General features: G+C 40.0%; 1 protein-coding gene and 1 long non-coding RNA gene across 2 annotated transcripts in view; both read right to left on the bottom strand.

The window, feature by feature from the left end:
- LOC109279546 overlaps positions 1-5,929 on the bottom strand; it is a 9,564-nt gene extending 3,635 nt beyond the window's left edge. Inside the window, exons 1-2 of the long non-coding RNA XR_002086231.1 lie at positions 5,919-5,929; positions 5,303-5,305 (exon numbers count right to left, since the gene is read on the bottom strand). This is a non-coding gene — a long non-coding RNA (uncharacterized LOC109279546). The remainder of the gene's footprint in view (positions 1-5,302; positions 5,306-5,918) is intronic.
- Positions 1-16,301, bottom strand: part of ATP13A3 (ATPase 13A3) — a 63,076-nt gene extending 46,775 nt beyond the window's left edge. The window contains exon 1 of the mRNA XM_009282342.2: positions 16,252-16,301. Within this exon, the coding sequence (XP_009280617.1) occupies positions 16,252-16,289 (38 nt within the window). The 5' untranslated portion in view covers positions 16,290-16,301. The remainder of the gene's footprint in view (positions 1-16,251) is intronic.
- Between the last annotated feature and the right edge of the window lie 411 nt (positions 16,302-16,712).

Below are 16,712 nucleotides of genomic sequence, written 5' to 3'. Positions count from 1 at the left end.
CCTTCCCCCCCTGCCGATAGTGGCTGTTGCATAGCAGACAGACATCATCTTCAACTGTATCCTGACTAGCTGTCAAAACACAGAAAAACCCTGTTTCGTTTTGAAACTAGAAAGCCAAACATTATTTTCAGTCACTCAGAAATTAGACGTTTCTGCATTTTAGAGCCATACTTCCAACCCTTTATCATGAGAAGGAATCAACCTAGCAAGGTAACAGACCTTACAAAGGCAATGTTTACCACCAGGGCTTATTCTTGTTCCAGTAACGTGCGATTCCCACACATTCAGAGCAGGTACCAAACTGAGTCCATTTTTTCCCCACGCGTTACGGTAAAAGTTTTTGGCATTCATGCAACAGTCCTACAGGAGGTAAGCCACTGCTTTGCATATGCAAACCACCAACTAATGCTCAATCTCTGCCATACTGGCAGTTATGGAATTAAAAAGTGAAGAAGTACTCAAACTAGAAGAGCAGTAACAGGCCAGGGAGAGGTATGAATGTATCTTCTGAGAATACGTTCAGTTTCAAAATACATTCAATTTCTTAGGAAAGATGAAAACGCAGCCTGGGCTATAGCTGACCACTAGCAGAAGAGGATGGCAGTTAATTTTACGAAGTGACTGACAGAGGAAAAGTGCGTGCTTTTGCCCTTCCATGGAAGCCAGCTTTCCGCATCGCCCTACAAGGGCTGCGTGTCAGGTGCTGCACAGGAGCACTTGGCACATCCAAGTGGTGCTTTGGAAGACAGTTCTGCACTCGTGCCTCAGGCCAAATGCCAAAAGTTGCTCTGAATACTGAAGGGTATTTCAAAATTTGAACATTATAATGTGTCCATACGCATATAAAAAAAAAAGTACCTCTTATCCAGCTACTAGCAGTAAAAAAAACAACGAAAATGCTTCTTCAAAATTATTCCAGAAAAATTAAGAACTCTTTCCCCCAGACCACGGAAACATTTCTCAGCAGGAGAAAAAAAAAAAATCTGTTCTTGACCCAAGATTTGCATTCAATACATTGCTTTCAATGCATGTGTAATATTTAATCTGATGTCAGAATTGCCAGCAGCCGAGGAAAGAAGTTCTAGGTATAGCTTAAGACACCATACTCTAGAAAAAGCACACTGTTAAGTGGAGCTATAAAAATAGAAGGAAAAGTCTTATCAGCTATTACTACTTGAGCTTGCAGCTCCTGCCCATGCCAACTGCCAATGAGTTCCACATACAATACCTGAGAAGCTGAATTTAAAACGCTGACTTAATTTAAAATGCGCTGTACCAATAAATAAATGGACAAGGGCACAAGGCTAAGAAGATGTAAGGATCAGAAAAATTAAAGATAAAAAAATATTTAGGGGCACATTCTTCTCAAACCGTATCATATAACATGCTGCACACTTTAAAGATCAATCACAAAAAAAAAAAGCAAACTTGAACAGAACATTTCAAGCTTTCAAGAGCTAAAGACAAAGCTTCTGCCCACAGTGTCTTGGACATAAGTCCTGTATTTACCTTCCAGTCCTCCTCCTTTACCTAAGAGATCCTATTTCAGCATCCGTAAAAATAACATACTATTTCCTAAAATTTCTCCACTGGCTGCTTTTGAAAAGATTGGCAGAACCTGCAGCCACTGAAAATTAAAAAAGGACCATTTTTAAACAGACTTGCAATTACAAAAGCTAGGAGTTGATTTTAAAGGCTGTAAGAATGCCCTGCTAAAATCTGCATTATGACATCTTCTCTCCAAACAGTCTGTTATCAGGATTCATCATCCCTCACTCACTAGTCTTGGTATCTCCTCAGAGGAAACAGTTTCCAAAGTTCCTTTTTATGGATTCTCACAGTCTTCAAGGAGCTTCTGAACATAGGCGTGCTTGCACTCAGCGTTTTTGCATCTCTGACGTGCACTGCTGTTGCAGTAACAACTTCCACTTAGTATCTTAGGACCACAGCCATGATTTGGGGCAGATGGGATTACGCTACACCCCAGACTCAGAGGGATCCATGTATCTGAGCTGCAGCACAATGCTAGAGGTTTCTCGTGCCACCTGGCAAGCCTGACACCATGCACGAGACCCTGTCTTTGCCTGCCCCCGAAACGTGAAAGCCATGTCACTCAAAGATCACTTCAGAACTGAAACAGATCACTTTGTACCTGATATACGACTTAGCCAATAGTCTGGGGATATCACATTTTTATGACCATAAAAAACAAAGGTTATCACATTTGTGATATCACAACATACACTAGGGATGAGCTCACGTGTGTTAATTTAAATTTATTTGTAACGCTTTTAGTATTATTTTAACATATTAATATTTATGTAGTTTGTAGTCCAGGCTACAAACGTAAAAGATACTCTCCTCGAGAGGCACCTTCAATCTGAGAAATGCACCTTACATGAATGGACATCATTGCGATTTTCGGTTCTCCACCAGCTTGCAGCTGAACCCTTAAATACGAAGCTATCCACATAATGTACAATAAATGTTTGGATAAGACCTACAAGCTAAAAGAACTATGGAAGATCAAAAATCCTCCAGCTATATTTTGAAGGAAGTTAAGGTTATAATTTGTACTACAAACAAAGCTTAACACTTTAGTCAACTAACCAAGCTCTAACAATAAGAATGACATAATAGTTTAATGAATACATGGAAATTTTACAAGTACACGAGCTAAATTTTAACAAAGCCCTCCACTCAATACCTATTTTATCACTTCCCATCTTGGGCTTTCTGTTATAATACAAGCTTTTGTTTCTGTGTTTAGGCTTAAGGAATACCATTGTATCCAACAATCACCAAACCAAAATTGTATTTACATTTGTAGAGTGTATTCTTTGTGGAGTATACTTTTTGCAGGCTGCAATAGCAATTGCAATGTTTATAGTAGAATACATGCTACATTAAGGAAAGATAATTCTACATGTAACAATAAACTCAGTATCGCAATTCATCATAATAACAAAGTACTATAGCCAATACTATACTCAAAACTTACTTTCTAACTGGTCTTCAGATCGTTATATTCAGACTACTTAAAAATTTGCTATTAATGTAACAGCACAGGCACAAGTTGAAGACATGTTAGAAGAGAATTTAGGAAAGCCGTCATTCATATCAAGGACAACTAGTCAAGCATTTCACCACCTAACCTTCCCGGCATCTCATTTATCTTACTTCAAGCAGCACCTATTCACATTAATGAAAATTTTCAACTGATAAATCAAGCGCCAAAAGTCAAACCTGCCCAAAGCTTGTTCCCACTCTCAGGCACACAGAAATACAGTCTTTCCTTGTTTCCTTTTTAGATTTCTGGATCTCCTACCTCGCTGCCATGAAGGAAAGAAGGTCTGTTCCACAGTTAAGGAATCCAATAAAGCATACATTTATTTTAGATGCTTATTGTTTCTTTCCTCTCTTGGAAGAGTATACTAGACATTTGGGTTAGAATTCACAGACTCTGACAACAGGGACAATGAAATGTTTTATTTATTCTTGGATGAGAAAGTTAAACTGTTTCAGATACTTTGGGTAAGGCATGGCGCCATTACACCCAGCGTGAGTTTTCAATAGCTGAGCACGGAAGCTGTTTCCAAAAAGACGTTCCTTTCTCGCATGGGGCCTGAACTTTACTCAGTCCTTCTATTTGATTAAATAACCAAGACTATTATGGTCAGATAATGGAGATGGCAAAGATGCCCCATCCCAGCACCAAGAGAACTGCAAGTATTCTAGCGAAGAATTGTGAGTCTGAAGACCCAGATCCAGCAACAATGGGTCCTTTCAAGGAAGCATTTCCCCTCAGGGGCTGTGCCAAGAGCCCAACCTTTCCTGTGTGGCTGCCGCCTTATTGTGCAATGTAGAGTATCTGCTTCCTGGGATATATTTGCTTTTGTAGTATGGATGCTCAGTAAAAGGAGGCAATGACTTTTTTTCCTCTTCCTCTAAATTCTTGGAAAATATTTTTGAGGTTAACACAAGAACATTTGAATCAAATTTCTGTTCGCCTACAAGGAGATCATCAAGCACAACCAGACTAATCACAAGAGATGAACTTTCCTCTAAAGTTTAGACATTTAACTTTTGTTTCCTCAAAAGAACATATAGTTGGCATACAGCTATGACTACAGCATAGTTCAAGAACCAGTCGTACTCATCATAAGCAAGCAATCTGCTTTAGCGTCCTTCTTTTTTCCCCCATCGTAAGTATGACTTAGTACCTTTCATTGCATTCTGAGACAAAGCAGCAGTATTTCTTCACACTTTCCTGAAGTCGTGATGTAAAACTTAAAGATTCTTAAAGTTCAACTACGTGACTGCTAAATGCACGCACAGAGTATCTTCCAGATTAATGGAACTAGCACCAAACTGTACTCACTTCTAAAAATTTATTCTATAAGAAGATCTATACATGTAAATAGGTTAAACTTCAGCACTTAAACCTGGGTTTTCTAATGTTTACTGAAGGTACAATTTTTTAAAACAGTCAATGAATTGATACAAAGCCTTAAGTATGTGGCACATTCACTTTACTTAGATCAGAAACACTTCAAGGAAAGAGCTCTTCTTGTGTGCAACCAACCCACCAATCAATAGAAATACTATGCACGACAGAAACTCCAAATATCATATACCACTAAAAATTAAAGTTAAAAGGTTGTATCAAAGAATTTAACACAATTGAAGATGCCAACCAGGACAATTTATTTGCCTTGATCAAATTCTAGTAACTGAAATAAGTAACAGAAAAATCTGCAAACAAGTTCCATTCAGAGATTAGACTGCTGTAGAAAACGATTTTCTTATGCACAGGAATTTATACAACCTGACAGCTTAGCTTCTGAAAGTGATTAATTTACTCTCAGAACTACTGTATGAGGTAAGATGAGAAAACTGAGGGGGAAAAGTTACACTATCTCCATGAACTGAAGTTTGACAAAGACAAGAAGAGAACAGATGTACAGGACTAACATTTAACCCTATTCCTCCTTGCCTGTAGTGTAAACTTTGGCCCACGTCCATCTAGCTACTATGTCCCAGTCATTCAGAACAGTCCTACAAACCCAGCAGAGCTTTAGCGATTTAGTAAACAGTTATCCCTCAGAGAAAGACTTCTACAGTCCGTGAAATCAAATGAACTCACAGCAGCCTACTACAATACGTTTCATCATTGCCTTAAATAGCTCAGTCTAAATGATACTTTGCAGCGCTTGTGTACCTCTTGGGAGTGATTTCCATAGCATCAGCAGTGGGAGACATCTTCTGTAGAATGGAAACAGACTCTGCAAAACTCTGACACCATCTCCCTTCAACTGCTGCAATCTTCTCAGCACTGATGACAGTCAATAAAGGTCTTCAGACTCACGTCTTCCAGTAAGCAACAGCTTTTGGTTATCACTCCATTTATAGTTAACTTTTATCCTGCACACTTACCTAAAAGGAGAAATTCTCCTTTAACGTATCATGGCTAGAGCAATATTTACGTCTGCATTTGAGACTTTTTTTAGTCTTCAGACTCACGTCTTCCAGTAAGCAACAGCTTTTGGTTATCACTCCATTTATAGTTAACTTTTATCCTGCACACTTACCTAAAAGGAGAAATTCTCCTTTAACGTATCATGGCTAGAGCAATATTTACGTCTGCATTTGAGCTACTTTTTTTAAATTTTTTTTTCTTTCCTAGCCTATAAACTTTTTAATAACAGTACCAAAAGATGTAGCAGTGTCCGTCTTCTCTGCTATAAGGAGAAAAGTTAGTTTTCTTAAAACCAAGACTTTAGTGTTTTAAGTACATTAAATGTATCAAAGAGCACTCTTTCCTCAAGCGTTGACCTCACTAACAGAAATAGCACCACCATCCAGCCAAATATTCTGAAGTAGCCTCTTCTCAGATACCTCTGGTCCAGATGCTCCACTCAGATTTCCCCCATCAGCCTTGTTTTTTCATAAATATTAGGTGAAAACAGAGGTCAGCTTTCTAGAGCACCATTAAGGACTGCCACGATCCTCCACAAACATTAAATGGGTGAGGAGCTTTTACTCTATACCCTTTGAATGAAAGTAACCGAAGAATAGAAAGCCTGGCGAAGGCTAATAGAGCAACAAAATAACAGCCCCGAAAGGTCAGATCAAATGTGCACTTAGCCCAGCATCCCGAAGAGCAGCAGTCAAGGAGCCATCACAGGTAGAGTCGTATAATGATACTACACAGTAGACTCTCTCCAGTCCCAGTGACTTGCAGTTCAAGAGCTTCGTCAGCCAAATACCGTATCATCTTATTTAATATTAAGTGGATTTTTCTTAATTTTTTAATTATTTTGGGGCACATTTTAAGCATGCCAACATCCTGCAGCAAAGAATTCCTGAATTCATGGGGAAGGATTTTTTTTTCTTTCCTTATTTTGACCCTCCATCTGCTAGTTTCAGCAGAAGCCTTCTACTTGTTGTATTTGAAGGGGCAGTGAACTCATGCCTTATTTACTCCCTCCCTGTCACCTGTGATTCCTTTATAAACTGTTTTAACCCCCGCCCTTCAGGTTTCTCCATGCAGAAATGACTAACAGCTTCCCTTACAGAGGTCATTCCATGCTTCTGATCATCCTTGTCAGCATCTTTCACAGTTCTGCTACATATCTTTCTTACAATGTCTCATCGTCCATAAGAATTTGCACGTGGCCAATAATACACTAGTGCTACAAATAAATCAGGAAATAATACACTATGCAAATAGCTAATAAAGATTGGTTAAAAACTATTTTTCACGAGCAGAAGTGTCTGTTTTCTCTCATACATATTCAGTCTTTACAGGTAAGTGGAAGAGAAGTCACACGTTCCTAGAAGCACCTGCTGGTTACATTAAGTGCCGACGTTAAAAGAAAAAAATCATCTATGGAATAGAAACATTAAATAACATTACGTATATTACAAAAAAATATATATATATTCCATGTGGACGTGGTTCTGGGCAACTGGCTCTAGGTGGCCCTGCCTGAGCAGGGGGACTGGACAAGTTGACCTCCAGAGGGGCCTTGCAACCTCAACCATCCCGTGAGTCTGCGACTCCGCTTACCATACCCAGTACGTTTTCATAAAAGAACATTCAAACAATGGCAGCTCGCAAGATGAGAGATTTAAAACAAACATTTTAATGACTTTTCATAAGTCATCAAGGAATTAAACTTGCAATTATATAGGTACTAAATTCCTTATCATCAAGTCCCAGATCCCTGAAATATCTCTAGAACATGAGAAGTTCCCATGAGGACTATCCCCACGTGCCATTTCTGATGAGCACAGGTCTTTTCTAGACTTCTGGTTTACAGGATGAAGCTAAGGCTTCTATTCCAGATGGTGCCACAGCATCCAAATCCCCACCCATCTTACACTTCAAACCTCACAGTAAAGGGATCAAGGGCAGAGCACAGAATATCTCTGAAAACACTTCAAAGACAAAGTAAGCAATGTTTTTTTGCCCTGGCTTTCTACACAAAGGAAGAGGGGGTGGACATTCACAGTTTACATAAAAGTGACCACAGGGCAGCTCTGTCAAAGTTGACACCTCACCCTGAAGCTTCAACGGGATTAAGAATAAACTGAACCCCTTGCAGAGGCTCCGCAGAGTCCTCAATTTTGTGTGCTCCTTACACAAACTACAGCAGAGCAGCCTGATTCCAGATGCAGTAGGCTTTACCCAAGATCCCTAGCAAACCACTGTGATTAATGCAGTTAGAAACCCACACATGCAACTTTCTGACAGACATTAACTTAACTCCCATCTTACCTGCAAACATACCAATCACCTCGCAGAGTTTTTAAAAATGCCTTCGTTTATCAAGGTAGAAAAAAGAACTTAGGAAAGACCCAACTTAAACACTATCACAACCTGCTGTATGAATATGCACTTTGGTTTCTCCTTGGCCACAGAACTCAGGAAAGGAAATTCACAAGCTACTACTTTATCTGAACAAAAGCAAAACAATCAAAAAGGTTTTGAAAAAAGACTGAAGCTCTGAACATTCCCTTATTTCTGTGGAACATTAAGAAGGGAATCGGCCACAAGTTACTCTATTTTTACTATCTTTCAAGCTGATGTTATAGGCATCACACCCATTTTCATAGCTGTATTTAATAGATACACTACCACACTTTCAAAATTAAGAAATATTAACTTAGCTAAAATAAAAATTAGCACCCAAGGAATGAGGATGTTCCCTGATAGAGGAAAGCATAGATATAAAACACACGCTTCAGGAATCTAGCAAAGATAAGATGGGAGGATACAGTGAAACACTGAGCAGTTGATTCACCACAAAATACTGCCCCACGAACTTAGCAAACTCAACTGCCTAAGTATAGCTCAATGTCCACAATATCAAAAATTACAGTCTCCAAGGAAAATGAGCTTTACAAAAGGTGAACTACTTCAATTTAGCAATAAGTCAACAGAAATCATTTTCTCAGGGTGCACACCAAAATATTCTCAACCCGATACAGCTTCTGTTGACAGTAGCTAATCAACCAGCACAATTACTGTCTGACTACAGTCTGTGTAAGTTCTCCTACCACATCCATCAATGTTACATATAACAAGAGTTACCTGACTTCAGTCAGACAGACAATTATGGCATTTAATATACTATTGCTTCCCAGACATTTATGCCATCGGACGATAACAGCAAGCAGAAGAAACTGAGGCACTCTATGTTTGTTCCACTACGCAAATTCAAAATACTTTGCACTGAAACCTGAGCAAAACACTCCTATGATCTATTCTGCCAGTGGAGTTACGTGGACCAGCAGTCCCCAGCAAAGAGACAGCAGCAATTTAACGCACCAGATAATCACTACTGAAATGACCACAGGCTAAGAACTGGTGTTATGAACGCTACTAGCATACCAGTACCACCTTGAGGCACAAAAATCCTTCATAATGCGTGCTCAGAACGCAATTATGCCAAAGGTCTCACTACTGACAAAAGCTGTCTCTCTGGGGAAGGGATGTTGCTGGATAAAGGAAAGGGTGGCAGAGGGAAGAGCGCTACGAGGATACCTACATTTGCACGCTACAGAGTAAGGACCCTCTCAAGCTGACAAGACCGTAACGTATTTTTCTCTAAGCAGAGGGATAGTTTTTCTTACCTCTGTTTCTCAAACAGAGGGACTGTTTTTATCTTAGAGGAGTGGAAGAATCTTAACATATCTGCCATTGTCACTAAAGTTGTGAAGGCTTGATCCAAAGCCCAGTGAATTCAAAGGGTTGTTCCATTGGCTTGAGCTCTCCCCCTACAAAAGGCAAACAATTTGTGTGGTGAAACATTATGTGTATTCCTACATCTTTGCCTGTTTATTACTATAGCAAAGCTATTTCTGCTGGAAAAGACATGGTCATAAGAAAATGCAATTTATATTTCAAAAAATAAGATTTGTAGCTGAACTAATGAAACTTAGGAATTCAAGAGCCCGAGTACACTTTCAACCAACTGAGACTGCATAACAGGGTTTTTCCAAGTGCTTTTGTTCACTCAGACACATTACATCTGCCTCTGCTCCAGACACATGCCCTTCACCATGGGTTGGCATCACCCAAGCATTAGATAACTGTCACAGCAGTACAATTGTACAGAACGACAAATAGGCAGAAGCTGTGTTTCATCCATACACTGTTGGCATTTAAAGTCTGGCTGTCCAAACTGCAGTCAAAACCATTACTCCTTTTCACACCACAGGTCTTCAATACCGCCAGTATTAGGGCTCAGTAGATTGCCTCTAGCAATAAAGCATGGCTATGATACAGGAAAGTAATGTCAAGACCCTCACTTGAAACACTACTTAACTTTCTTGTGGTCCTCGTCCAATGGACCAACTGAAGATAGGGTTAATCCGAAGAATGTACTCTGTAAGACTGCGCATTTGACAGCTCCTTTATGTTCCTGTTTGAATTACCAGTTGGTCTGAAAAGAACTTTTTGCTGGCTTGTCAGATCTGAAGTACTGCTATAGTGTCAGCAGCACCCTCAGCCAAAGACTGCTCAAGCCAATGGAACAACCCTTTGAATTCACTGGGCTTTGGATCAAGCCTTCACAACTTTAGTGACAATGGCAGATATGTTAAGATTCTTCCACTCCTCTAAGATAAAAACAGTCCCTCTGTTTGAGAAACAGAGGTAAGAAAAACTATCCCTCTGCTTAGAGAAAAAATTCTCTAGCAATTCAACAGTAATAGGACTTTTCAGGAAGTTCATCTGTACCCAAAAGTTATACAGTTCAATAAATACTATTATGGGGTGAAGGTAAAGTCAGGCAGGTAACGCAATGTAACTGCCAACACACTGTACAATCACCACGTTGGAGGCCAACCCTTATCTACATCATTGAACTTTCAGCTCCTGGTATCTACTACTGCATTAAACGTATCCTCCAGAAGATAAGCTCTTGTTATTGTTGACATTAAACACTGTGGCAGATCTGAAGGCCAGAGTTCAAAGTGTAACTGTACTTTTCTTCACTGATTTGGAGACATGGTATGACAGCAAAGTGCATAGGATTAATTTAAATGTTTCCACACATTCCAGTTATCTTGCAAGTCAGTCACTGAAATAGAAGGAACAGTTGGATCCTTTGTTTGTCATGCAGTCTACTGCAGACAATCAAAAGCAATTATAAGAGTGCATGAAAATAAATGATAAATAAAATAGCATGGCTAGACGTGCAGTTGGACTTACCACTTTGAAATCTGTCTGTCCTCACTTAGGCTCCCTGTACTGGTGAATATACCAAAATACCTGTACTTCAAAAACATCTTCAAAGCCAAAAGTGGACCTTTCTAAGTAGGGATCAGAAGCGTTAGGATTACCATCTGAGTCCAAAGTAGTAATCTGAAGCTACAAAGACTACTAAAATTATTGAAGATTCCTCAATGCTCTGCTACACTGAAGTTACACACACACACCTCTCTTGCCATCCTGCAGTACCTCCACCAGGGAGGCTTAGAACATCCCGACAGCACAAGAAAACTTGCTCCATTTGCAAGAGGCAGCATCCCAGAGAAGAGAGTAACATCCAGAACACCGTATGTTTCCAAACCGATACCAGCACCACAGTCTAGCCATTTGAACCTGTGCAAGGTCTAAGCTCACATATGACATGACCAAGCGATGGACAAAAAGAATCCTGAGTATTTCCCCCTCCTTGCCCCAATCTTGACACAAACTAAAACTAGAATCCTATAAAATGAGATGAAAGGGACATCAATAGCGAGTTTAGTCTATTCCCCAACCTAAACCAACTATATTAGTCTTTCTCAACACATGAACTTGTTCTTAATGGCCACAATAAAAGACTTCTTAAAGTACCATTTTTACTGTGAGAAAGTTAAAAGCTTAATCGGTGTTTTCCTTCATGAAACTTAATACAATTTCAACCTGCCCACCATGGTCATTGAAAACAACATTTCCTTCTTACAAATCTTTTAAATACTTGAAATCTCTTACATTCTCCTTAACCTCCTCATCTCTTGCCAAAGTAACTCGGATTTTCTTCCATCTTTATGAAGTTGTTTCCTCGAACTCTGGTCATATGCATTTCTCTCCTCTGAACTCTTTCCAAGTGGTCCAAATTCTTCTTGAATTTTGGCACCCAAAACAGATGCTGTCTGCACACTGAGAGTACACCAACAGCAAATAAAGCCAACGGATTTAAACTTTACATCTCACAGGCAATACTCCCGTTTAAACATCCCAGTAAGATATTTGCCTTTTCTGCAAACAGCATGACACTGACTCATGTTCAACTTGTGATCCAGTACACCCCCAGGTCCTTTTTCTAGTACCTAACCAGTTATTCCTCACCCTGCATTTGCACAGCTGATAATTCCTGCCTAAGTGCAGTACTCTGCATTTGTCCCTATTGAATTTCATCCTATTTTCCAGGTCATTTTGAACTCTCATCATGTCCCCCAACACATAGTCCCTGAGAATTTAATAAGCACATTTAATCAGCCAGTTGACTGATGCTTCCATTAAAGGCAACCGTACCCAAGACAGAACCCTTCAACATAACCTCTCATTTCAACACTGAATTGGTAATTACTGTTCTCTGAATAGGATCATCTACCCAATTTTGCACGTTTCCTAGACTACTTTCCCTGGATCATGTCTCCATTTACTTATCAGGCCACTAGAATGTGGAAAACCTTATTAAATAAATAAATTGATCAATCAGGAGACAAGACCTCCACTGCTTCTGCCATAGCCACAAAGCCTTCTGCTCTGCAGTAAAAAGGTATTAGACTTTGGACACAATTAGGTTTCCCACAAATCAGTTCATGCTGTTATTCTTCTTGTAGTTATCTTCCAAGCACTTGAAAATAGAATGTTTGCTTATTAATCTCAACTGATGGAAAAAAAATGAGATAAAGTGAACTGTCAGACTTGAACTCCTCTTCCTCAGCTCTCTTCCATTATACCTCTTGGAAGACTCGTCCTTTGCCAGTCTTCTAGTACTTCTGAGTATTTCTAGATAATATTTTTGCATTTTTTGAGCTGTTTTGAAAATCGTACAGTGAAGCTTATCAGGGCCAGCTGACACAGGAACATCTAATGGAAGTACACCCTAGTGTAAAATACTAACTCATCACAAGTATTCATAAGATTAAGCACCTGCATGACACTATGTTAGACAAGCAAAACAGGCACCGAGCACTTCAAATGTTCTGCACCTTCTCTAAATACGTACTGAATCAAGAGAGACATTTTCCAATCTTCCTCCTGCTATTAACGTACTTCTACAGGAACCTTGCTAGCTTTTATGCCTCTTGCTAGTTGCAATTCCATTTGCACTTTGGCCTTTCCAATATCTGCCTCTACTAATCTTTTATACATGTTCTTCATAATGTGACTTACTTTCATGCTCAACATCTATTTTTTTTCTTGCATCCGAAGTCAGTAAAAGCTCATAATATAAGTTGGTCTTACTACTTTTTCTATTTCTCAAAAGCCTTCTCATTTTGCTGTTCTGTCTCCTACCCTTTATAAGGATCACGAGCTCTGAGTTCATACCCATTGCCATTTATCACCTTTCATTCTGACATCATCTAGCTAGAATAAAATCTAAAGGAGTTGCCATTTTTGTTACTGTATGTACCTTCTAAACTGAAAATGTCACCATCACATAACTTCAATAAAGGTTAAAAAAGAAAGAGTTAGGCATTTTGATTTTGAAGGATGGTCTTTTGGTCTTAAATACCACTTAAAGTCTCAATCCAACTAAAGTAGTAATGGACTTGCTACCATTTCCAGTACCTGGTCCTCTTCCAAAGAGCTGCTTTAAGATGAACAATGCAATGCCACAATTCTAATAAACCAGCACTACAAAAAAGGGCTAAATTATTTCAAAGGAAAAATACACAATGAAAAAGTGAAAATGCAGAATGAATGCAAAATGCAGCTAATTCTGGTAGGTCTGACAGGATTACGAACACCACGATTGACACTGCACCACTTCAGAGCAAGCCCCCACCCCCCCCAGCCACAGAGACCCCTTCCCAATCCCAACCCATGCACAGCGCTCCAGGCAGGCCGTGCTGAAGTTGCATATTTCAGAAAAGGAGCAGCAACATACAGCACTTCAGATTTTTGTGTAGACCACATCCATAACTCCTGAAGAGTAACTGTGAATCACCCATCCTTTTTTATTTAAGTCTGCCTTTCAGCTACCAAAGATTAAAGTTTACAGTCTTATTTCAATCAGGAATAAAGATGTCAGACGACTTGAAGCTATAATACAACTACAGTTTACTACAAACTGAACTTTTGTTCTCTGCTAAGCAGATTATTTAACAAAGTAGCTTTTTTTTATGAATGAAAAATATTTTTAGCTCATTGTGTAACAGTGAAAGGGAAACACTTTAGCATTACTGTTATTTAAAATATTTTTTTAAATGTCTAATTGGGAAATTAGGGTTTTTGAACTAGGATTTGTTTTGTACGAACTCTCCCATGCTAAACATACCCAGATCCAAGCACTAGTCAGGATGTTGGGTTTTTTTCACCACTGAAAGAACACAAAACCTACTAATTTGCGCAATACCACGCCTACAGACCCAAAGCAGGCTTGTCCATGCTAGATGCCATGCTGTGGAGACCGGTAATCACAGAATCATAGAACAGCTGGGGTTGGAAGGGACCTCTAGAGGTCATCTAGTCCAACCCCCCTGCTGTGGGCAGGGACATCTTCAACTAGATCAGGTTGCTCAGAGCCCCGTCCAACCTGACCTTGAATGTTTCCAGGGATGGGGCATCCACCACCTCTCTGGGCAACCTGGGCCAGTGTTTCACCACCCTCAGCATAAAAGATTTCTTCCTTACATCTAGTCTAAATCTACCCCCCTTTATCCCTGCCCAAAAAAGCATACACTTACATACACGCTCAGTTCTCCAATGCAAATCTTTTAAGCCATTCAAAAGATGAGTCTAAATGTACACTGCAGAAGCATACATTTTTACATTACGCTGAGAAAATGAAATCTAAGGAAGCCCTTTTTTGCTCATTTCCAAAACTCAGAGTTTTAGAAGAATTAACTAAGGACTTTGTTTCACAAGGTATTAAAGGAATGAAACCTCTTCCCTCCATGCCAGCTACCATCAGGTGCATACCAGACAGACACTTAATAAGGAAAGCGTTAAAACAGGTCTCCCTGGCCTGCTGTTAAAGATGCTTAAGCGTACCACTCAACTTAGACATTTTTCACACCAAAAGCAGTAATTCCTACAACAGACCTTGGACAAGCTAAGTCAAAGTAATCCACTGTTGGTATTTTGCAGAAATAAAGCAAACAGCATCCGAAGGTTGCCAGAAAAAGGAACAAGGGTGCAATGGTTAAGAGGCTTGATGAAAACCTGGTCTTTCCATGTCAGCTCCCACTTCTAGTACAGATTTCCTCCATGACTTGGGCAACCCACTTGGACCTGGCTTTAACAGTAAAAAGGGATTTTATTCCCGCAGAATAAATGGAATTTGTCTCCATACCACTGAAAATCTGTCCCCTGTTGACTGTTTTATACTCCACACAGAAGACAGTGAGGATACTACCTCCTCGAGGCAAATGCGAAAAATTAATCTGAGGGCTCCACGTCAATACAGATTTTTTTTAAATTTCTTTTTAAAAATAATTTATTAGGACCACAGCAAAACAGCTTGTCTGATGCACCATGCCTGTTACATGGCACACTAGCAGAAGAGGACTGAATCACAAAGTTTCTCAATCGTACTCAGCCATCGTGATGCAACTTCCCTCCCCGCTAGGCAGCCCCCACACTCCCTTGCCAGGCATTGCATGCTGCCTGACCGGGCAGCTCGGACCTTTCATCCCTCTCTCTTCAGGTTAGGGATGAATTAGTGCCTGCCCGAGCCATCAAGCCCTCCCTAGAGGAGAAAGGGGCGAGAGCATAATGAGCTGCAAGTCTAGAGAGCACTACTGGAAGACACCAAGCGGAGCACCTAGAACAGCACCACTGCTCCTGGAAGGTATTCGGGAAGGCGGCAGCTGCTGTCCAGCGGCTCCACTGGAGACAGCGTCTGCAGAATTGCTCAGATCCCTTTCACTGCTTTCTCCTCCTTGTGGCACGGACAGTCAGCTTTGACCAAAACCAAAGTTAACAAGAAGATCTCTCTTACCCATTTTCTGAAGCACTTTAAAAGCCGAGTACTTTAGAGCACATCAGTTTTTCCTAGCTGACCTAGGCGCTCACACTGGAACGCTCCATGCTGCCAGAAGCCAGTTTTTTTTTCCTCACAGGTGACTACACCAACAATAAACGACATTTTTATTTCACCAAGCCATCTTAACAATACGCTCCTTAGAAGTCAGGAGAGTTAAGCCAGTACCGATAAATTTCCAAGTCAATTATGCACTTCAACATTTACATAGTACATCTTCTTTAAACTTTGTAAAGTTGTGTTTGTAATTAGCCAACAAGAAAAAGCAGCTTACAAAACTAGCAGTACGTGGCCCTTACTGTCACACTACATACCAAGAGATGCTACATGGGCACTAAGTTTATGAGGGCCTGACTTATACCATAGAGGATATTTAAATCATGCCAAAAAAGCTGTTTCTCCACAGGTTCAAGAAAATCAATATTCTACAGGAGATAACACAGTGTTGTACAAAAGTCAGTTTTACTTTAATAAAAGGTAAAAGTAGCAACTCTTTCAGATACGATGGAACTGATGGCAGAAAAATATAGCTAACCTGTCTGAAGAGCCAGTGTGTGGACAAATCTCATACATACAAGGGCTGAGTCACCTACAATAAAAAAAAAAAAATACAGTCAGAGGAATGAATAGGCTAAATGAAACTTAATCTTAATTGCCCTAGCTAAGAATACCGTACAGTTCTAGCGAGTGCATGCAGCAAAGAAAACACGTTAATGAATTCTAAAACTGGAACAAAATTCGCAGCAAGCTCAGATGAAGAGGAAGCAGTCAGTCGGTGCGGCCAGACAACTATCAGCGCTCATGTTAGAACAGTTTAGAGTTAACCATCTCCCATTGCTGGAGGCTACGCTATCTCAGCGAGGGAGACAACAGCTTCTTGGAGGGCTCCAAAAGCATCCTCCAACCACAGCACCTGCAGGGATACACAGATCCCAGCGGGCAAGCCAGAGCACTAGCGGTAGCAGCAAGCTTTTAGAGCCAGTACTGCAGATACTC

The sequence above is a fragment of the Aptenodytes forsteri genome, unplaced genomic scaffold (genome assembly GCF_000699145.1).
Source record: "Aptenodytes forsteri isolate BGI_AS27 unplaced genomic scaffold, ASM69914v1 Scaffold404, whole genome shotgun sequence".
Classification (NCBI taxonomy): Eukaryota; Metazoa; Chordata; class Aves; order Sphenisciformes; family Spheniscidae; genus Aptenodytes; species Aptenodytes forsteri.
The sequence above is the reverse complement of the archived record's forward strand: the minus strand, read 5'-3'. Positions and strand labels throughout refer to the sequence as shown.